General features: G+C 41.2%; 2 protein-coding genes and 1 long non-coding RNA gene across 5 annotated transcripts in view; 2 read left to right on the plus strand and 1 right to left on the minus strand.

Annotated features, from left to right (window-relative positions):
• KNL1 (kinetochore scaffold 1) overlaps positions 1–5359 on the plus strand; it is a 39611-nt gene extending 34252 nt beyond the window's left edge. The window contains exons 22-26 of the mRNA XM_081207629.1: positions 1121–1189; positions 1524–1633; positions 2529–2647; positions 4480–4602; positions 4709–5359. Coding sequence (XP_081063755.1) covers positions 1121–1189; positions 1524–1633; positions 2529–2647; positions 4480–4602; positions 4709–4823 — 536 coding nt within the window. The 3' untranslated portion in view covers positions 4824–5359. The remainder of the gene's footprint in view (positions 1–1120; positions 1190–1523; positions 1634–2528; positions 2648–4479; positions 4603–4708) is intronic.
• Positions 4–7894, minus strand: LOC308596157. 2 transcript variants are annotated; one of them, XR_014012372.1, is made up of 4 exons: positions 6837–7894; positions 3855–4014; positions 2456–2591; positions 4–757 (listed from the first exon to the last, which is right to left on the minus strand). It is a non-coding gene; the product is annotated as an uncharacterized lncRNA (long non-coding RNA). The 2 variants fall into 2 exon arrangements; XR_014012373.1 differs by lacking the exon at positions 6837–7894 and having other exon boundaries at positions 3855–4473.
• Positions 7895–8898: 1004 nt separating this feature from the next.
• RAD51 (RAD51 recombinase) lies at positions 8899–21177 on the plus strand. 2 transcript variants are annotated; one of them, XM_081209774.1, is made up of 10 exons: positions 8899–9052; positions 9682–9795; positions 10273–10410; positions 10638–10755; positions 11433–11524; positions 12488–12582; positions 15403–15516; positions 17790–17919; positions 18060–18181; positions 20361–21177. In XM_081209774.1, exons 2-10 carry the CDS (start codon positions 9694–9696, stop codon positions 20482–20484), a joined length of 1035 nt encoding a protein of 344 aa, XP_081065900.1. In that variant the 5' UTR covers positions 8899–9052; positions 9682–9693; the 3' UTR covers positions 20485–21177. The 2 variants fall into 2 exon arrangements, with proteins under 2 accessions (XP_081065900.1, XP_081065899.1); XM_081209773.1 differs by having other exon boundaries at positions 8907–9052; positions 9663–9795.
• Positions 21178–22610: the final 1433 nt, after the last annotated feature.

Here is a 22610-nt window from a genome sequence, read left to right on the forward strand (position 1 = left end):
AGTTGCAAAAATACTAAAAACTCTATCTGCTATATGAAGCACTATAAAAGCACCACTATCTACTCTAGATGTGTTTTTTGATATTTTACTCCTGCCAAGAGGTCCCAAAAGAACTCAGGTCTGCTCACAAACATCATAACGTAATTTTTTTAAAAGCTAGAAAAACACTAAAGCAGACTACAGGCAAAACTGATTAATTTGATAAGAACTGAGCTGTAAAAAAAATTGCATGCAGACTGAAAAGGCATTCGGTCTTCAATTTTATTGAGTGACATAAATTTAGCTCTCTAAAGTGGTAAACCAGTCTTTGGGCTATCTAGATTACAGGTATTTAATATTTATTACAATTATTCCTACAACTATTCAGGATCCAAATTCTTCCAAGCCAGTTTACAACATAACAAAATTAAAATATTAAAATAAATCTGATTCCATCCCACAGTTGGTGGTAGATGACCATGTGAAGCACAGTAGGGAGTATAGTGTAGAAGGAACAGACAGTGATCTCTTTGCTAGCTTCTGTCCCTTGTCTGAAATCCTCCATCCAGAGCTGCTGGTAGTGTATGGCTCTAATCACCTTACAAAATTGTGTTACCATTCACTGCTCCAAATTTGGGTCAGTAAATCTTTGCCATGTCACTGTGCAGGAAACTTTCCTCAATGTTTCAGGTGTTTGCAGGGGTAGAGCCGGGAGTAGGACCTCATACAGATGACCAGGATGGCTAGGTCTCATCCTAGCAGTTCCCACTCTTGGTGTCTGCAAAATCAGATCATGAAGCAGAACAGTGAGAAATGGAGCATGGATCTTTGCACAAAAGTCTGCAGAATTGTGTCTTTGGTACAATGGTATTGTAAGCAGCAGGGAGGGACTTGCATGGTTGAATATTCCACTATACAAAAAAAAAGTATTTATATTTACATCTCCCCACACTGAATCCTGCACATCATGACAAAGGCTGGACCCTGACATGCAGGTTTTTTGTGCAGAATGATTTATTTATTTGAATTCTGACCTATATGAAGAGGGACAACCCCAGACACAGGCTGACCATCTCAGTGAAAACTAGACCTCATTCTGAAATAGAATCATAGAACTTATATTATGTCTGCTTTCTCACAGATGGTGCTGTTTTCAGCAACAGGTTCTGCGTGAATATTGTTGGTGTGAACCTCGAATCACTGTTGGATGGTAAGGCTTTGAAGCATTTTGCTTCTGTGATATTTTTTTCTGGAAGGAGATCTGCATTTTCCAGCTTCTCTTGTGAAAAGTATTGCTGAACTTCAAGAAAACATGAAAAGCAGTCTTCTGTGAAGAACCTTCCTTTTTCTCAGATAAAACTTTCAACTAACAATGAAATTCCCAGTGTGAAGCAAAAAGCAAAGCAATTAAATCAAACTAAATATCAAATGCCTTCAAGATTTTGAAGGCATTCAAAATCATCCATGAGTTGAATAGAATGAAATGACTTGAATATAACTTAAACCTAAAACAGAGTTTGTTGTTTCTTTGTTCTCCTATACAGAAGCAAAGGCTTTGCCATCTTCAAAACTAGTGCATAGACTCATCTTCCAGTTTATAAACAGTCAGAGTTCATTGAAGGAAAAATGCTCAACAGTGCATCATCTTTATCAGGTAACTTAACAATGAAAAGCAAAAGGGTTTTTTTTAAAATGTTGCTATAATTTGTTCTATGCTGCTTTTATTGCTTGGAAGAGTCAACAAAGAAGATCCAGAAGTACAGGAAAGTCTATACATTTTGGAGCAATTCTAGGTGGAAGTAGCTTCCCAGCAGAACTTTTTCACCTGCTTTAGTGACACTGTAGTGACACTTAATGGAGGCTATGAAGAATGAAAGGAATTCAGCATCACACTCTTCCAATCATTGCAGCTTGCCAGATGGAACTATCCCGCCCCCACTCCTCCCCCTGTGCACAGTTCTGGGAGTTCTCCCAACCCCTCCCCACAAGCCAATTGTGGAGGAAGAAGAGGGAAGCCCTGTTGTGTAAGCAGAAGTCCTTGCAGGGTTTCCACTGATTAGGATGATTAGGTGAATCCTGCCCAAAGAAACTGTGTTGTGATTTGCTTTATTGTTTTTCTGCATTTGATGGCCCTTTTCTAGGGTAGAAAAGCAATTTATAAAGTGATTACATTGAGTGTAACTTTAAAAGTATAGGAATGCAAATAAATGACAAAATTATGTGTTTTTACATGAGTAGAATGTGTCCTTTTATATAAAATGCATCTCTGGGTTATTTGTGGGGCATAGGAATTCATTCATTCCCCCCCCCCCAAAAAAATAGTCTGGCCCACCACATGGTCTGAGGGTTGGTGGACTGGCCCACGGCTGGACAAGGTTGCTGACCCCTAGTCTAGTTAAGTTGCTTTGTGTCCGGAGAAGGTTTGCACACATCCTCCTTCTTGCTGTGAAGAAAATGTACAAGAGGAGTGGCGTACCTTTCTTCCCATCCTATCTCAGGAAATCTGGGACCTAAGTTGTCATCATTACTTGCTCTGATTGTCTAATCAGGTGCTGCGTGACATTTCCCTTGTGGTGAGTCGTTGTGAACTTCTGGGAGAAGAGATCGAGTATCTAAACAGATGGGGTGGAAAATTCAATCTGCTGAAGACAGATGTGAACGATACAAAGTAAATGCTTAACAAAGTCTATTCTATTTCTCTAAATGTATTTGTTTGGTGTACAAGTTAGGATTGGTGTAAAAGTTAGGATTGGTAGAGGGTGTGTTACAATCCTTCCAAAATCTTTCTGGCAAGAATTTAATATTTATAGCACAAAATTCTGGTGTGTTTCACCTCAGCAGGATTTTAAAAAGCCGTTTCCCCCTATATAGCAAGCAAGGAATGATAGCAAGGATATCCAGATAGCAAGCAAGGAATGAAGTATCTTAAAATATACAGTACAGTGGTACCTCTGGTTGCGAACGAGATCCGTTCCGGAGGCCCGTTCGCAACATGAGCAGAACGCAACCCGCAGCGGCATGTCTACGCATGCGCAGGTTGTGATTTGCCATGCGTGCGCAGCGAAACCCGGAAGTAACCCTTTCCGGTACTTCCGGGTCGCCGTGGGACGCAACCTGAAAAAAATGTATCATGAAGCAAACATAACATGAGGTATGACTGTATTAAAAATGCATTGCATGAACAGCAGTTCAGCTAAAACATGATAAAAAGAGCAGAACCAAATTAAAGCATTGTACTTCCAGAGCGAAAGATGAAACAAAACCAAGTTAAAGCAACTTTCTAAACATAAAAGAGCCTTGTCAAAACAAGATGGGCTGCCTGGCACCTAAAAGATAACAAGAAAGAGTGGATCTCCCTGACAGGGGGTCCTGCAGGCTGGGTGCAATCATAAAAGGGTCCCCTCTGTAGTAGCTAGCCACTTAATCTCAGAGGGCAGGGGTACCCAGAAAATGGCCTTTAATGAAGGTAGATTCACGGAGGGAGCAAACAGTCATCCAGGTGGCTTGGACTAGGTGTTTTAGGCCTTTATAAGTCAAAACCCAGCTGCTTCAATTGGCCTTGGTGGCAAGCAGGGGCTCTATGAAGGTCTTTAAGAGCTGATGCAATGTTTGCAATGGAAGGTCCCTGTTAACAATCTAGCTGCTGTATTCTGGACCACTTAAAGTTCTGAAGACTTTTCAAAGTCAGCCTGAATTGTTACTAATCAAGCCTGATTTTTTTATTGAAGCATAGGTAGATAGTAAGGTCGTTTTATTCCAGGAGGCGGCACAGGCATAATCTGGAATTGGAGAAAGGAAGTCGAAGGCAAAACTATCACATTGTGATCCCAACAGCAAAGCTGGATTCAAATACTGTATATCCCTGAGTTATCAACCTGATCTTTAAGAGGGGTGCAATTCATCCAGTACAAGCTGAATGCCTCCACCATGGTCCTTTCCTTCTACCCACAGTACTTCAATCCTGTCTGCGTTCAGCATCAGTTTAGTAGCTCTTACTGTGCCCTTTAGCTAACTGTTTAAATATCAGTGCATCACCTAGATTTGATAAAAGGGAGAAATTGAACATAAATAGCATGCAAACTGATTACCTCTCCCAACTGTTTCATGTAGAATACTTAAGTGTGCATGCACATGAAAGCTTATACCCAGAACAAACTTAGCTGGTCTCTAAGGTGCTACTGGACAATTTTTTAATTTATTTTAACATTCAACAGTTACTGAGGCACAACACAAATAATTCTTTGGACAGTGGAACCTCGTGTTACGGACGGGATCCATTCTGGAGGCCCATCCATAACACGGAACTGACGCAAGCCAAAGTGCCGCGCCTGCACACATGCGCAGCGCGATTTAGTGCTTCTGCACATGTGCGAGCGGCAAAACCTGGAAGTAACCTGTTCCGGTACTTCTGGGTTGCTGCAGGACGCAACACGAAAACACGTAACCTGAAGCGGACGCAACATGAGGTATGACTGTATCTATATTTTGTTTTCTCCGTAGAGTGAAGCTCTTATTCTCCAGTTCTGTATCATTTGCAAAGTTTGAAGTTGAACTGTCTTTATCTGCCAGCTATCCTGTGTCCCCAATAGCTTTCACCATTCCAAAATGCACCGGCAAACTTAAGTGAGTAAAATAAAACAGAAGGTGTGAGAGCAATAATTTTTACTATAGTTTTATGGGAAGGTTTTCATTCATTTGATCCTCATGTGTATGCATTTTCTCTTCACAGCCAAGAGGAAATTTCTGATGTTTTATCCAGTGTTCCAGTGGGAGCCAACTACTTGAAGAGAATGGTCAATCAGATTCATCGTAATCTGCTCCAGGGTCCTTCAATCCAAAGATAGCAGAGCAGCGGGGAGGGGGTGGGGTGGAATGAGCAATCATTCAGTAGTCAAATCTTTGCTTATTTTCTTAGTAAGGATCACCACTTAGTCCTTTTTGCCTACTGAAAAGTGTATAGCTAAGGGATATTGCATAGTTCTGTTGTTGTTTTCTAGCACTTTTTAAGGCTACTCTTAATTTCTGATAAATTAATTTTACTGCAAAACTGATGTTGCAGTTCTTCTGCAGTAGTTAGTGCAATTTCATAGGTCAAGTACTGCAGTGATGTGTATCTTCCAAGGCCTACATGTGTATTAATGGCTAGCAGTAGCTTTTGACCCCTACAAAAATAAAGAAGTTCTATTTTTAGAAAGTTGCCCCAAGATTGATTAATTACAACTACAAAAATTAAAACATTGCACATAGAAAAGTAGGTGTGCTATCCAATGTTTCGGACTTGTAATGAAGTGAGTATTGGTGCATCCATGCTTCTGTTGACTGAATTATTTGGCTGCCATCGTCACTAGTCCAGTCTGACTGTTAAGATTTTTAAATTATTCAGATAGATGTGGTTGCATCTCATATCTACAAAGCTTATATTATTATAATAAGGCATCCATATTTTCTCCACTGTGATCTCTAGTTGCTGGACGATGTATGTATATGTGTGAAGTATAGCATTTTTAATGTTTTTTGAATTGTTTAGGTTTTTTAATTTTGTTACTTTTTGTTAATGGGGGAAGTATAATAAACCCACCTACACTAAAAAAAAATTGTCTTAGTGGTGACTTGTAAGTTAAAGTAATGCTGCCAACACTTCCTCTAAATCCACTATTTACTTTGGTGGTGTGTGTGTGTTTTAAATCCTTTAAACTGTTTGGACGATTTTGTTTTTGCTGTTTGTCTTTCCTCTCCTTCAAAAATGGTTTCATATCAAAAGACTGAAAAAACAAATTACTCATTAGAAAACATCAATGGAATAAATGCAAAATATTACACATTCAGTTCTAAGAAGATTGTAAGTTATATTAATCATGGTATTGTGCTCATTTCTCCCTGCTTTTCCTTTCTATAATGTGGTTGTGGTAAAATAACTTCTTTTGACAACCTATTCCTTGTTTAACTTTCTAGAACTGTTTCAGAAAAATTCTGAATATTTTGGATGAAAGGATTCATTCTACTCTTCCTTTCAATTTAATAACCTCACAAAATAAGAAGATAAATAAATGTTATTTCACAGACAAGATGAGGCCAAAGTGTATGCTTAAAAAGAACAGCATACAGTGGTACTTCAGGTTAAGTACTTAATTCGTTCCGGAGGTCCGTTCTTAACCTGACACTGTTCTTAACCTGAAGTACCACATTGGCTAATGGGGGCCTCCTGCTGCCGCTGTGCCGCCGGAGCACAATTTCTGTTCTCATCCTGAAGCAAAGTTCTTAACCTGAAGCACTATTTCTGGGTTAGCGGAGTCTGTAACCTGAAGCGTATGTAACCTGAGGTACCACTGTATACCATTTTATACTGCCCATTAACAATTAGGTATCTGAACACCATAAACCAGACTAGCAACCACTTGCTCAAGCTCCTTGCTCAGAAAGGAGATGTTAGCAACCAGCTATCATTTATATTTTCTGGGTCCAGCTAGGTTTTTTTAGGAGTGCTTAATTACCGTTTTGTTTAAGGAGGTTAACACCACTTCTCTGAAGGAGGTGCTTACAACTCTTGGCCAGACATCCCCTCCTTATTAGATGAAATAAGCTGCAAAGGGCTGGTTTTTGACAGGTGGTCAGCTGGTGTTTGCCAAGCACCTTGTCCACATCCTTGGTCCTCAGCAACTGGAAGTCACCCTGTTGTTGCTCTGTACACCTCTACTAGCACAAAGGCATTAGTTGTGGAGTCCAAGTCATTACTGTTCCAGCTGACAATCAACTGAGGCTGCAAAACCAAAGAGAAGCAGACCAGCCTCTGTAACCAGCTAGGGATCACTGGAATATTACACTGCTTGCCTCCCAGAGACAAGCCGGAGCAACTGCACCTTCTGGTCCTCTGCTTTCTTGACTACTGAGCCTTGATGGGGTTGCACTGAGCAGATGAAAGGGTTCCCGGCTCTGCCTCGTTAATTTTTGCATCTATCAAATTTACTCTTATCAGTACCAATCAGTAATCACTTGATAACATTTATTAATGAAAGTAGAACAGATATCTCATTGCTTCAGTTCATTTTTAAAGAAGTTTGCAGTTGATTAATAATTGCCTCAAGTTAGCACTATGCTGTTATAAAAGTTCCCCAACCTGTAGCTGCTTTTTCAGTGCTTGTAGTGGCTGTTCTACATAGTTAGCATTTTCTGACGAAACAATTACTATTGGTAGAAGAGCCATGTACAATCAAATAAAGCAAACACCAACCTTCCAACGCCCATGGGTTCACTGGGATTTTTGAATGAGTGCTCTTGGTACCACCTCCTCTGGTTCCTTCTTGTATCACTCCCATGGATCAGCCCCTACTTGGAAGGTAGAGAGTACATTCACACACTTTTGCACTGATCCCTTAGAAAAGCAAATGTCATTGGGAGGGCCTTTAGAGGCTTCCTGTGCACCAGGGTAAGACATAAAGGGTTCCTATGGGGGTTACATGGGACTAGGAAACCTACTGTTTTGATGTTATGGCTGTGCTTCACCGTCAGAGGGCACTCCTGCTGCAAGTTTTTGACAGCTTTCAAATTCCCATTTGTTTTACTGGCTAATTAAAATGGAAAGTTGCTGGTTGGAACTGTAGTGTATATTTGTTTATTAGAGTAGCCCATTGCATCTGCTTGGGCTATCTGTTCCAGATGATAGCAGGGTGGATTGATTTTAAATTGGTAGTTTAAAAAAATCCAATGTAAATCAAGTTTCCTATTAATATCTATATATACCCTCACAGCAAAATTTGGGTCTCACAGCAATCCCACCACCATTGTTGTGGTCACCTGGCAAGAGGCGATCAGGATGAATGTTGGCATCCATCTGTCTAGAAAGACAACAGAGTGTGCCTCTGGGGGTGAAGTCAAGCTGCAGCACCGAAGTGACTTCCCCAGGGCACAAGCCTGGGCTGCTCATGCAAGACCCTCATTTTCAGCCTGTCTTGACATGCAGGGAAGTCTAACTGAGGTTTTGATATCCATTGGCTACTCTCACCTGGTTTAGCTGGCCAGTCGAAGCCATTCTGAGGTGTGGGTGCTATGTATCCCATGCTGACAGCATCTAGGACACATATCTGCATCTAGATAAATGCAGGGTGGGGACCAAAGGTGGACAAACTCATAGGAGCCAACTCCTAGGGGGCAAGGGGTCTTTGCCCCCCAATAAAAAATATCAGAGGGAGCTGGGCCTCCCAACGTTGACGGGCAATGCCATTCAAATCATAGCTGTTAACGTTTCCCTTTTTAAAAGGGAAATTCCCTTATTCCAAATAGGATTCCTTGCAAGAAAAGGGAAAAGTTGACTGCTATGATTCAAATGGTGTGCATGCACAGCATTGTGTGATTATGTAGGGCAGGGCTTGCCTCCCACCCCCCATATTTTGTTCAAGTTGGCACTCCTGGACAAATTACCCCAGAAGGAGCACGATGTGTCGTCCACCAGAGGTACTACCCCTCCTTTAACACCCCATATACTATATTTTAAAGCCACGTGTGTGCGCATGCGCCTGTGCATCAACATTGCAAGAGCGAAATGTGCGAGGAGAAACAACGGAGGGTAGTGTTTGGGTTTCAAGTTCCTCTCTTCCCCAATATGTGTTCTGCAGATGCAGCCACTGAGTCCAAACCTCTTCAGCCTGCTGTGAATACAAGGTCTAGACTACTACCCTGAGTGGACCGCCGCCCCGCCCCTCAAAATCTACCAACAACCCAGATGATGTTAGAGTACAACTCCCATCATCCCTGAGCTCTGGCCTTGCTGGCTAGGGTTGATGGGAGTTGTAGTTCAACAACATCTGGCGACCCACAAGTTGAGAAAGGCTGCCTCAGAACTTTTGAAAGGGGCGGGGCGGGGCTTAAGAGGTAGGCACGCGTAGGCCCCGCCTCGCTACAATCCGCTAACGAGCCCCAGCCGACGGACAAGCGCCAAACCCGGGAAAGGGAGCATGCGCGCTGAAGGCCTCCGCCCTTCCGAGACGTCGCTACGCGCGTGCGCGTCGGTTGCGTCACGCAGTGGCGGGCTCGTCTGAATCCGGAACGGGGACGGAGGGACCGGAGTGTGTGAGCGGAGGTGAGTCCGTGGGCCGCTCCTTCCGTTCGCCCTCGCGGGACGAAGAAACGGCCTTTCTCCGCCATCCCCCCTCCGAATGGCGTCCGTCGTTGTTGGGTCACTGAAAGGCCCAGGGAGCGGGGCGAGAGTTGGGCTCGGGCTTCCCGGCCTACCTGAGAAACGGAGAGGCTAAGGAATAAGAAGCTGCTCGCGAGGCCTCCTGTTCTTGCGGCCTCCGTGTGCTTTTGCCTCTGCTGCGCTACCTTGTTTGCTTATTTCGGTTTATACGCCGCCTTTCTTCCCCGAGCAGTCCAGGGAAAGCGTAGTTAACAAAGCAAAAACACCCTGAAACGATTTAGGCGCTCTAAAAACAGAGGCAAGGTTAAAAACGAACACGTGAAAGCAGTTACAGTTGAAAACTGTTACGTGGCAGTTCGCCAATAAAATGTGAATACAAAATGTGGGGAGGTGGGTTAAGCGCAAGCCTCTACTCCAAAGCGAGTGAGCGAACCTCTCTGTTGTTACAGTAGTGGTGGTAGCGTCCTGTGTGACCATAAGGTTGTAGCAGTAAGATGAAATCGTTGTTTACAAAAAAAAATACATCACTGAAAATGCATAATTCCTGCATTAGGTACTTCCTGTTTTGATAGGAGCATTGACTGATGTGCGCCATGGCCATGCAATTGCAACGTGAGGAAGATGAAAGTCTGGAAACATCAACAGAGGAGGGACGCTTTGGTCCTCAGCCCATTTCACGGCTAGAGGTATGTGACCAACGGGGAACTTAAGGTTATAAAATGCACGCTTGCGATTAAATGTCTAAAGTGGCCCAAACTTTCTGTAACTGAATAAGATTCATTGCAATTGCTCATATCATTTTTAATAAAATATACACAGCAATATGTACCTCAGAGACCTGCTTTTTGCCAATGACAGCTTTATTAAAACTTTACTGAAAGTTGTTTATCTGATCAGTCTATGAAGGAATGAAAATATAGCAATTTTAAAATCAATTGTATCCAACTCTAAAATGTAATGTTTTTAGAAGCAATATTTTGCATGAAGTGAGATCGTTAACACTTAAAGCAGAACCTCATGTGTGTCTACTGCACCTGTTGAGTTCAATGCTACTTACTGCCAGAAAAGTACAAAATTATGTTAAAATGTGATAAGCTGCAACTGAAGTGATTTATTCAAGAATCTAATGTTTCATACTGAATAATATATATTGTCTTGTATAGCAATGTGGTATTAATGCCAATGATGTGAAGAAGTTAGAAGAAGCTGGATTTCACACAGTTGAAGCTGTTGCCTATGCACCAAAGAAGGAATTGCTCAATATTAAAGGCATAAGTGAAGCTAAAGCAGATAAAATCCTGGTAATTATACTTAACGCTGTTATAATGTATATATATTGTTTTCAAGAGGCTATGGGAATACAATGCTCTTTGAAAGTTTTTCAAGTAAGAGATGAATGCATATTTTTTCTAAGTCTTATTATAGTATAGTTTGGAATAAACAATCCTAGCAACAAAAAGAGTGGGAGTTTTAATATAGGGATGCAGGTGTTTATTACTCAGTCTTTTGATCTTACCGTGTTTCTCAGGCAGAAGCAGCAAAATTGGTACCAATGGGATTCACCACAGCAACAGAGTTTCATCAGCAGAGGTCAGAGATCATTCAAATCACAACTGGGTCCAAAGAACTTGATAAGCTGCTTCAAGGTATATATCTTGGTGTAACCCTTGATTTTTTAAATATAATTTTATCACACATTATAAATACAAAACCAAATATGGAATAGTTGCTATAGGCATACATATAAAATGCATATTTAAGTGTTTATGGGCTGCCTTTCAGGGCATAGCCTTCATAAGTTGGTGTAGAGAGCTAGCTAATATATATAAAGGTACGTTATAAAGATCATAACAAACACTCAGGCAGCAGCTTATAAAGTAAGATATGCACATAGCTCACTTATATAGCTTCAAAGTGCTATGTAGGCTGGATTCTTATGGACACTTCACCTGAGAGTATGTCCTGTTGAAATCAATTGAGCTTCTGAGTAAACATGCCTCCTTAAAGACTAGGGCGATCTGTATCCCTGCTTCACAAAACATTTTTAATTTGTTCATTATAAATTACATTCCATAGCTGGGAAACCAGTTCAAAAATAATTTCAGTAGTAACTTCACAAAGAAATGTACATCTAGCTGCTGAATAGTACTAAATACTTTTTCTTCCCATTTTATTATTAAAAAGTGGCTGTTATATAATTTACCTGTCATTTAAGAACTTTAATCTAAATTCTGTCCTCAAGAGTTCTGTGATACTCTGATATCTGCTGTTTATATGATTATTGATAAGAATCTGAAGTATGTTGCATTTCTTTCTTGTAAAGGAGGAATAGAAACTGGATCTATTACGGAGATGTTTGGGGAATTCCGCACGGGAAAGACTCAGTTGTGTCTCACACTGGCAGTAACCTGCCAGGTAAGTGGCTTACATAAGTACTGGACAAAAAAATTAAAAATTTCCCCTCTGTTTCATGCATTTTTTAATGAATTGAAGTATAATTTGCACAATTAGAAAGACAATGCATGAGATCTTGTGATACTGAAGGCTGAGCTAGACATTTAGCAGACCTAGATTTGAAACTTTAGGCACCCCTGAGCAAAGGCACCCCTGGAAAGAGATGGGAGGAAGTGCAGTCTGCAAAAAGAGAATGCTTGATTAAAACTTCTGTTCACTGTGATGTGACAAATGCATCCAGCACACTTTTAGATAAAGCAGCTGATAGGAATGAGGATTATAGCGGGGGGGGGGGGGTTCCAGGGTGCAAAACACACCCTTCCCTCACTTCCTTGCAGTGTTTCCTAATCACAGAAACTTCCAGGTCTTGATCTTGCTTCAAATGGATAGTTCAGCTTTCAACTTCCAGGATAAGCACACCCTAACACTATTCCCATCCCCTGAAGATGATACCTCTCAAATAAGGGTTGTGGGGCAGGGCTTCTTAACCAATTTTAATCAATGTGTGAGTTTACCTGGATAAGTCTGTCCCATAAGTTTTGTTAAATAGCTTATTTAAGGTTGAAAATTGACTGTTCGTATATTGGGTTTATTTTTTATTTGCAGCTTTGTCATCCTCTAATGTTTCCCTTAGACTTGCCTCTCATATGCGTTCATCTTCTAATATACCTTTTTCCTCACTATCTTTCTCACTGTCCTTGTAAAAAAAAATCTAAGCATTGCTGGCAAAATCATCAATCTTTACTTTTGTCTCCCAGATGTTCTAGAATTGCAGACATGTTTTTCCCCTGTTCCTGCATGATCCTGAGATCAGTTGAACATATTAAGCTGTATGCACATTATAGAAAGATGCTCTTAGATTTAAGTTTCCCAGAGATCAAAACGTTGTTGTGACTAACTGGATTCCCACCCATTTTTTGTTAGCTCCCTGTTGATCGAGGCGGTGCTGAAGGGAAGGCCATGTACATTGACACAGAGGGCACATTTCGTCCAGAGCGATTGCTTGCTGTGGCTGAGAGGTCTGTTGGAATAATTGGTGTTGCATCCAGAATTCTGTAGAAGATTGTATAACAATACTGCCATCTACTGACAGTTGATGAAATAAATACATGGTACTTGGTATCAAGTCCATAGTGAACTTGATTTATTGTTAAACATTTCCCACTGAGAGTGACATATCATTTGCTCGGGTCAAACCTGTTTAATAGATTTTTATTCCATTTTTCAGATGAATCTCCTCACAAAGGGACAAGCATAACACTAACAATACAAAAGCACAATTTAAAACTTTTATAACACCTCAGAACATTACAAATAGCCACTACATTAAAACCAGTCAACCCAGCACAGTCATATAAACAGAATTAATTAGATTAAATGTGAGAATATGCTGTTTGAAAAGAAAACTATTTGAAAAGTCACACAGATTTGGCTACATGCTTCTACAAAAATGGACTTGGAGAAGTGATAGTTATATTAATTAACATGATAGTTACATTGCGGGTTGACGCGATCAACATGATAGTTACACTTCCGGGTTGACGCGATCTGGAAATGGCGGATTCCCTCCGAGCTGCGGAGGGAATCGGCTCTACCGAGGACGGGTCTTTGCCGCGCCGGCGACGCGGGGACCCTTAAAAACCGCAGGCGCGGATGCCTGCGGACTGAAGACTCGGCGGGTGCCTTAAGCGCCCCCCCCTGATCCACGAAGAGCCTTTTTAAAGGCTGCGGAGAGGATACGGGGGTGGCGTGGCACTGAGAGTCGATCGCTACCTCGGTGGAGCGAAGCCGCGAGCCATGACCAGAGAGCGCTGACTTCCTTCCTTGAAAATTTGGACTGAAAGAATCACCCGTGAGTAAGACGGATTGGGACTTTAAAAAAATTTACCCTGAATTGGAGACGACCGGGGGGTGTGCTAAAAGGAAGTCCGCACCCCCCCCCCTTGCAGACGATCTACGCAACGACATAAGAGCTAAGCTGGAGAGCCTACCCTTGGTGGGGTGAGTTAAAAAGGACATTAACTTTCAAGATTTGGCTAAAGGAAATTTTGGGCTGGAGAGTGGAGTTTTGGAAACCTTCTTTTTGTTTTAAACAAACCCCCCCCCCCCCGGGCTCGGGAAAGTCCTGCCTTTGTGCCTGTGTAAGAGCTGCGGAGTTTGACAGCTGTCAAAGCTGTCAAACGGGCGGTTTAAAGTGGAAAAATCGCTATCTAAGATCCCTCTGGACTAAGACGAGTTATAATTGAGCCAAAATTGTTGGAAACAAAGTAATAATAATTTGCTAAAGGACTGTTGGAGAAAAGACTAATAAGTAACCAGATTCCCTCTAGGGGGAATTCTGTGAAACTACAATGGATACAATGGCTGTGGAAGGAAAGTTACTAGTGGAAATCGAAAGGATGTTTCAATTGGTGGGAACCTTACAAGAGCAGAGCTTGGCCATGAATAAACAACTTGTGACTATGACCTTGGGAACAGGCAACTCTGCTCTCTGTATTGAGGACCTGAATGAGAAAGAATCCACAGCTGAATGGGAAACAATATCTACAGAGGTGGAAGAGACTAAACAACAAGAAAAAGAAGAAGTAACCTTGGGAAGTAACAACCAAAAGCTGACATCTGTGGAACACAAGCAAGGAGACGCTGGGAACTTATCTACCACAAGTCTGCGAAAGACACAGAAGAAGGAGGAGGAGGTCCCGGGACAATATGGAATACAGGAACTTAAAATAAAGAAATATGACTGGGGCCTCAGTTTGGACTTTGATTCTGAAGATACAGGCTTTGTGGAAATTTTTCAGCAGTTACTTTCAAATCTCCTTGTGGGAAGAGAATACACTTTGATGGGGAAAGAACTTTTTCCAGACTCGACGACTGACATAAAGGACTACCAACAAGACAGGCGGAGAGGGACTGAAATAGACTTGAAAGCCTCGGACGTGAGGAACCCAGGCTGAGAATCTCGAATTTGGATTTCTATTGGGAAGGGACAAAAACCGGGGATGGGAGGGAGGGAAGAGGAGATTCTTAAAAACTCTTAAGATTTTTAGGTTTGGTTAATATGACTCTTAATTAAGACAAAATGAAAATCGATGGAAGAGAACTTAAGTCCAACTTAGGAAAATCAATTTTTATTATAAAAGAGGTAATAAGATGAATAAGATGGTTAAGAGGAGAAACACCAACTTGCTGATATAATCTTGGGAACTGGGATGCACGAGGGGGGGTGGGGGGAAGTCAGGGAACAAGGTTATGAAATGGGGATTTGCTGATTTTATACATGTTTTTGTTTTGTGTCTTTTCTTTGTGTGTGTTTTGTTTTTATAAAAGCAGAAAACCAAATAAAAATTTTATAAAAAAAAAAATGAAAAGTCACACAGATTTGGCTACATGCTTCTACAAAAATGGACTTGGAGAAGTGATAGTTATATTAATTAACATGATAGTTACATTGCTTCCCGGGCAAACTTGAAAAGCTTGAGTTTTCTTTAAAGTGGATTGAATAAAAGTGCACATTGTAAGCTTGAATGCAACAAAGCAGAGAAATCTGACAAAATTATCTCACTTGCAGAGAGCAGCAGGAAGGGTAATAAAGAAAAGCTATTCAATATAAGTGGAACATATAACATGGAAGTACTTTTTTTAAAAGCAAAGTTTGCTTTATTAAGAGTTCTTTCTATCCAAAGTACAATATGGTTGAAATGGGGGGGGGGGGGGAGAAGTAGCAATAGATACTCTTCGTCAAGCAAGCTTTGATTAGATTTATTTAAATGGTGTCTTATAATGCCTCCCGCTTTGTTAGACAGAATCACATTCTCTTTGTTTGGTTTATTTCCTAGGTATGGCTTATCCGGCAGTGATGTGCTTGATAATGTGGCATATGCACGAGGATTTAACACAGACCATCAGACCCAGCTTCTTTACCAAGCATCTGCTATGATGACTGAATCAAGGTAACCTCAGTAGAGGGGACTTTATTCTTTACGAAAGTGTATCTGCTAAGCCCAACTCCAACTGACAGAGCAGAAGAATACCATGGTAAAAGCAATGACCAATTTACTTGCAACTGCACACATCGCGGCAACCCGGATATGGCCAGAAGAGGGGGTGGGGTGGGCTTCTGTGTCCTGCCAACACACACAGGGCTCAGGAATGTAACCCCCATTCAAATTCACCATTGCCTGTAGTATCAGAAGCTGCTGATTGGGGCTGAACTAATGGTGTTGAGTAGAACTAATAGAATTGCACTCTCACCATCCAGATGCAGACCTTAGTCGTGTACCACTCAAGATTGTGTTTCTATTTTAAAAGAGGGTAGGGTCCAGACTAGAATGGGTCTAAGGCAGAGGTTTTCAACCTTTTTGAGTCCACGGATCCCTTGACCAACTACATTTGTTCTGTGGCGCCCCAGTGGGGCTCAGGAGCCCACTTATATCAACCCTTGCCTGCAGAGCTAGCAGACCCTCACCGCTTTTCAAACACCCTCTCTTGTGGAGTGTTGCCTCAGCCTCCTCTCTTGTCCCCTCTCCTTGAGAGTCCTCTGGACAGTCACTGCTGCCGCCCCGCCCCCGTCCCAAAGAGAGGTGCTTCCTCACACTGCCCCCCAGGGGCTTGGGACTTGTCTGTCCATTCCCAACAGCAAGGGCTGGCGAACTGGCTGGCTGGGCTCCCTAGTCTGCTTGCTTGCTTACTCCGAGGCTACCTCAGCTCCTGCCAACCAGCACCCCGACCAGCCCCAGAGGCACCACCTGGGGAGCTTGAAGCCAGGGCTGCTGCAACAAACAGCTGTGCAAGCCTTTGGGAGGCAGAGATGCGATAGGGCATCCCACAGCACCCCTGACCATCATTCAAGGCATCCCAAGGTGCAGTGGCACACTGGTTGAAAACCACTGGTCTAAGAAATCAGTTGAGGACCCTCTGGAACAGCATAGAAAGTAGTACTGGGGCTGCATGAGGAAAGGGGGAGAATTGGCAAAATCCAGTTGGATAACCAATTTTCTTTGCAAATGAAATAAGTTGTTTATTATCCAATAACAAAGTTAACTGGCAAACAAAACTTTTAGAATAACTAAGAACCAAAGCAGTTTCTAGTAAATAAGATTATTGAAGGCATACTTTGGTGGAGACACACAGTTATTGAACTCCCTTTCCCTAAAATGGAGTTTCACCAGTGTTCTCCTCTGCCCCCATTTTTCTTTGACATGTAACTGCATCTATTTTTTAAGCTGGCTTTTAAGATCTGATCTGCATTTCTGCTTAAACCGAGTGTATTTGTTCTATTTTTATTGCTCTGATTTATTATTATTGTTTCCATTTTTAATTAAATGATTTTTACTCTAGTTTTATTGTATTTTTGTTGTAAGATGCTTTAGTTATAAATAGAAGAGTTCAGTCTGCATTAAATAAGGGTAAATACGAAGTTAGAAAGCTGTTTTTATGGGGGGAATACTTAATAACACTTACATTTGCTTTCTAAATAACTATTTTAACTAAGTGGCTCACTTGCGCAAAAAACCTCTTCTCATGCAAATGTGATTCCCCTTACTCCCCCCCCCCCATCACCATCTCACCTTTTCCAGAAGGTTGGGGGACTAGGAGCAAATTGCTGGGGGAGGAAGAGGAAGTCCCAACACATCCATTAGTGTGGGACTGGATCTCACAGAACTTACTGTAATTAGTTAAAATAGTTCTTTAGAATGTTGCCAGCTGATTTGTCAATAAGCCACATTCTAAGCAGCAAAATAGATAACACCCCTTACTACCACTGACAAGATGAATTCCAAGTTGGCCGTTTCCTTCTCTCCCAAATATTTCATGGAACAATGATACCTTTTTTACAGAAAGAAAACGACAGGTATTGATCCTGATATTGCTTAGCCAATTACAATAACTTGTTTCATCTTTTATAGTTTTAAAGTAGTATTACCATGAGGGAAGATGATGGGTTGTCATCAGTAAGAATTTCTGCCAAACAGTAAGGTTTTAGAATTTAGTGAATACAAAGAGAGAAAACAAGATGGCAATTGAGCTTGAGTTTGTTTCAACCAAATATGATTTTAGGTAAAGATTGTGTGGTTACAGATACATCATTTCTCTGACAGATAAATTAGTTGTTCCATTGAATTTGCTTAAGACAGGCCAAGCTGCACACAAAAGTAAGATTAATCTCTTCCAGCCAGGAGTGGAAATCTATGCATAGTAATGCCCACCTGTTGCATTCTTTCAGGTATGCTTTGCTGATAGTGGACAGTGCTACAGCCCTTTACCGGACAGATTACTCTGGCCGTGGTGAACTGTCAGCCAGACAGATGCATTTGGCCAGATTTCTACGTATGTTGCTTCGAATTGCAGATGAGGTAAATTAATAATCTGACCTACCTGTCATTTTTGTTCCAGTTGCAAAGTTCAGGGCAAGTGTTTCTGGACACGCTTATACTGGTGAATAGGAACAGACCAGAGAAATTAAAAATGATCACGTGTTTTTTTTCTATGGCAGTTTGGTGTGGCAGTAGTAATCACGAACCAGGTGGTAGCACAAGTAGATGGAGCTGCAATGTTTGCTGCAGATCCCAAGAAACCTATTGGAGGAAATATCATTGCACATGCTTCAACAACTAGGTAAAATGTCAATTTATTAGTCTCTTGTCTGCATTACTTTTTCAGGTCATCCTTTGACCAAGTGTGAAATGTTTATATGGTTGGAGGTCTATATGTGGAGTAGTAGTAGTTTCATTCTTGGAGCAAGAACAGGTTTTGTTCTTCAGGCAGAATTCGAAAGTTGATATGATCATCATTTTCAGTTTGCCCTAGCTCAAAGCAGCTGACAGCTTTAACAAAATGTAAGATACATTGAAACATGATGGCTTAAAGGTATAAAGCCACAAACTAATTCCTAAAAATAGCCAGATTTGTTTCAAGTGTACCTTAAAAAAACAAAAAAAGTTCCCGAGCTCAAGGATAGCCAGAATTGAGTAACTTTGTGCCAACCAGCCATATCAATAGGTTTATAGAGGACATCGGCTGAGAACTGTTTGATGGACAGTTATGATAGGAAAATAAGGGAGGGGCACACTCTTCAAACAGTGTTGGGTCTGTTAAATTGATTGATAGTAGGGATTGTGAATAGTAGTAGAGATGCAGTGCGAACTAGAAGCACTGGCAGTCATGTGCTTCCAGTAACCCTTTCTCATCAGTAGGTGGCCTGTGTTAGTCTTTTCTCACTATGTCTCTAAAACAACTTTCAGAGAGCACTTTGCAGATATAGCCTCAAGGTTATGAAGAAAGAAAAGCGGTTGCTGAGTGTGAATGTGATAGAAAGGCCTCACAGTTGACGTGCCAGGTGGTATTGGTGAAGGCATTTATGAGAAATTAATATAAACATAAATGCAATTATCACTAGGAAGTTGCTCCACCATGCCACCTGATGCAAGCTAGGGTGGTCCTATGATTTGGAAGCAAACAGGGCCACCCAAAATGAAAGTAATGGTTTTTGCATTCTTGAGGCAATTCCCTAGGTATGCAGAAGTATATTAGTTTGCCAATTAAAAGCAATATTTGTAAACATAAACCAATGAACAGTTTTCAGGGCCTATAGAATGTTAAGGGCAATTGAATTCTGAAAGTGACCATTGAAATAGATACAAGTAAAAGAAAAATGGAGGGAAGGAATTGGTTTGCTTCAGCCCTTACGACTGCAGGAGGAGAATACATGTCATGTTATTCTTGCACTAAAAAGGGAAGCAACGCAAAAGAACATCTACACCACACCCTGCCAATCTCATTCCCCAGAACCCCCCAGCAATAAAACACTGGTTTCATGCTGGCTGCTAGCCTTGAACCGGAGTTCTTCAGCACATTATAGCGCAACAAGAGAAGGTTTCAGAAAAGTGGAGGAGGGGAAAAAGTGTCCTTTTTCCTTTTACACATCATGAAAGCCCCCAGCCTGCCACCCTAAAGCACTATGAGGTTCCTGTTCCAGGCTGGAGGAGTTCTCCTGTAAGTGGCTGGAGATGCACTGTAACAGTCTACTGTGAATCCCCATTTGCGTGTCTGAGGTTGGGAGGAGCTACCTTTCATGGTCTCCTTAACTGTCCTGCTCCAAAATAACTTCTGATTAAGTTATTATGAAGCAGGCTAGCTGACCAGGGAGCAGTGAGACACAAACTGCTGTGGATTATTGAATATGATAAGACTGCACAGTTCTGGATGTTGCGTCATATATCAATCTGTACTTGAAAGATAAAATTTGCATGTTGAATGTAACTCAGCATTTGTACATGCCTGCAAATTGCCCCTCACCTAACTGCCTGTGGAAAGAAAGAATTGTCCCCCGTTCTCTTTTCTAGCCTTAAGTTCTAGAAGACCGTACATCAGGTTGCTTCTCCCCCTCAAAGCGGAAATTAATAGACCTGAGTCTATAGACCTCAATTCCTGTTGTTCCTCTGTGTGAGAGAGTACTGCTCAGTTGGGGGGGGCGGGGGGGAGGAAGGAAGTAGAGAACAAGGAATCCTCACAACTCAGCAGGTGACTTGTTATATTAATAGTCGTACCTGTTTGTTTGCCTGCCTGCTTGCCTTCCCACTCAGAAAGGAATGCTGCAACCATTTTCAACCTGCTGTGAGAATAAGCTCTTTGCCTCACTTACCCATTCTCACCCCCTTAATTCACAATAATTTATCACAGGTGGGGAGAATTAACTTGTAGATAATTGATCTGGAGTCGCATGGCTGCTAAGTATTTTTACTTTAAATAGATAAACAGTTGCAATTGAATAAATGCATTAATTTCTTCCTGCCAGGCTGTACTTGAGAAAAGGTCGGGGTGAAACTAGAATATGCAAAATCTATGATTCGCCTTGCCTCCCTGAAGCAGAAGCCATGTTTGCTATTAATCCTGATGGAATAGGAGATGCTAAAGACTGAAGAATACCATATTTCAATTTGCAAGAAGAGAGTGGTCAAAAAAGGCTCTCCTTTCCATATGATCCTTCAAGATGATTCTTCCACCATAGCTTTAGGCTTCAGACTGCCAGAGAAAGCTTCCATACACTATACTTGGACTGACTACTCCTGCTGTTGTTGCTGCAACTAGTTGCAAAACAAACCTCAAGGACTGTTTGTCCTGCTGACCCACATCTGATGTTTGTCGGCGTGATGGATCCCTCCATTGTTTAATACAGTAATGTGGTGAGAAACAACTTAAACATTTACAAAATGTGTGCAAAGCTTATGGATACAGAAAGTATGAAATACTGAACATTTCCTGGTTATAGTAACTGATGCCAAAGCAGAATGGAACATGTTCAGTAAAGGAGATTTGCTTATCCTAAAATTCAGGCAGCTGCCAGTTCAGATTAGAGGCTTTTTAATAAAGGCATTAGCAGAGAACCTGTTTGAACTGATAGCTCTACATCTTTAGAACAGAAACTGAAATTAATTTTTTTTTTATTACACTGTTTGCACTGCTGTAAATTGAGATGTTATTTGCATCAACCCAGAAAAGCTTGGCATCTTTCTATGTAACAGCGTTGCTGAGATGTGCTCTGCATCTTTATCTTCCGCCTGTAAATACTTTCTAGATGATTTGATTTAATTAAAGTTAATCATACACATCTAGCAGTTTGGCTTTAGCAATGGGTGCCTGTTGTGTTCTTACTCTTATTCATTGCTCTGTGGCAAACACAAATGTACAGGAAAGCATATTTAAACTCCTGTAAGCCCCAACTAATATGGCCTAACAGTCAGGGAAGATGGGAAGTGTAGTTCAGCAGTATCTGGAGAGCACCATGTTGGCAACCTCTGACATAGATTACATGTGGATCCCAATGAAATAATAATGTAGGCAGAGTTTGTTATGCTTTGCAACAGAAAAATCAAAATGATTCTAATGCAGACATTTCATTTGTATGCTTTGGATTAGAAATGTTGGAAGCTACTTTATACTGAGCCAAACCATTGGTCCCTCTAGCTCAGTATTGTCTACACAATACTGAGCTAGAGCTTTGGACATAGAGTCTCTCTTAGATGCCAGGGGTTGAACCCAGGCACATCTGCATGCAGAACAAATGCTCTGCTCCAGAGCTCTCATCCTTCCCTGGAGCACTGAGTTGCATTGTTTTAACTTCTACAAATTCAGTGGATTTTCACAAAGGTCTAGTGGGTGAAAAGCAAGCAAGGTAGACATGAGCTGCCCAGAGCACAAGCAAAAGCCCATTTAGCATTATTTACCAGAGCTTTAAACAAGCACTTAAGATTCAGACCCTCCTCCCTACAAGAATGACACTTTTGCTGAGGTGCTTGTATCATTAAAAATGCTGTTACATAATGGGTAAGCAAAATGTCAATACTGCAATATGCATAGCACATATGCACACAAGACTTGCATTTTTGTGATTGCTTCTCACATTGGTTTTTTTTTCTTACTTTCATCTTAAAAACAGGAAAACAACCACAGGTGTTAATGAGAGCCTTAGTAAAACAGCACACAAAGTTCTTCCTGAGCTTCTCTGCTATCTGTGCAGTAACAACTACACATCTAATTGTTCCAGCCGATACCCTACACCTGTTTTAAGCATGCAGGTATTCACAGAGTAGTGTAAAAGAGAGACTATGACTCATTCATAACACCAACTTTTAGAATCTCATGTGAACTGCATTACTACACCTAGTGAACACCAACCCTATCATAACTAATTGCAGCAGTAAAGAGTTTGTTAAAACAACTGGCTTTCTTTTAAAAAACTGAATTCAAAGGTTTACACAATTCGTACAACATTATCTGCAGTCTTATAAGGTCTAGCTGAAATATTGTGGCAATGTAAACAAATGATAAATGCAGCAGTAAATTAAAGCTTTGCTGGAATTTTCAGGTACAGAAAGCATGTAGAATGGAAAGGGAATGACATTTTTTATTTCCTAAAATGGTGTTAAGCAAATTCTATGTTGTATGCCAGTGGGCCTGTTTTGAATATTTAAGTTTTAAGTTACATTCAAGTTTCATATATTTCAGTGGGCCATGTTTTCAGGCGTCAAATATGTTTGCAGTTCGT

The sequence above is a fragment of the Podarcis bocagei genome (genome assembly GCF_964188305.1).
Source record: "Podarcis bocagei genome assembly, chromosome: 1".
Classification (NCBI taxonomy): Eukaryota; Metazoa; Chordata; class Lepidosauria; order Squamata; family Lacertidae; genus Podarcis; species Podarcis bocagei.

What these genes read in the sequence shown, in the direction of transcription:
- RAD51 (XM_081209774.1), top strand. Translation starts at nt 9,694, where the DNA reads ATGTGCGCCATGGCCATGCAATTGCAACGTGAGGAAGATGAAAGTCTG. An exon ending in AGCCCATTTCACGGCTAGAG is followed by an intron (nt 9,796 to 10,272) that starts GTATGTGACCAA and finishes TGTCTTGTATAG; the next exon opens with CAATGTGGTATTAATGCCAA. An exon ending in ACTTGATAAGCTGCTTCAAG is followed by an intron (nt 10,756 to 11,432) that starts GTATATATCTTG and finishes TTTCTTGTAAAG; the next exon opens with GAGGAATAGAAACTGGATCT.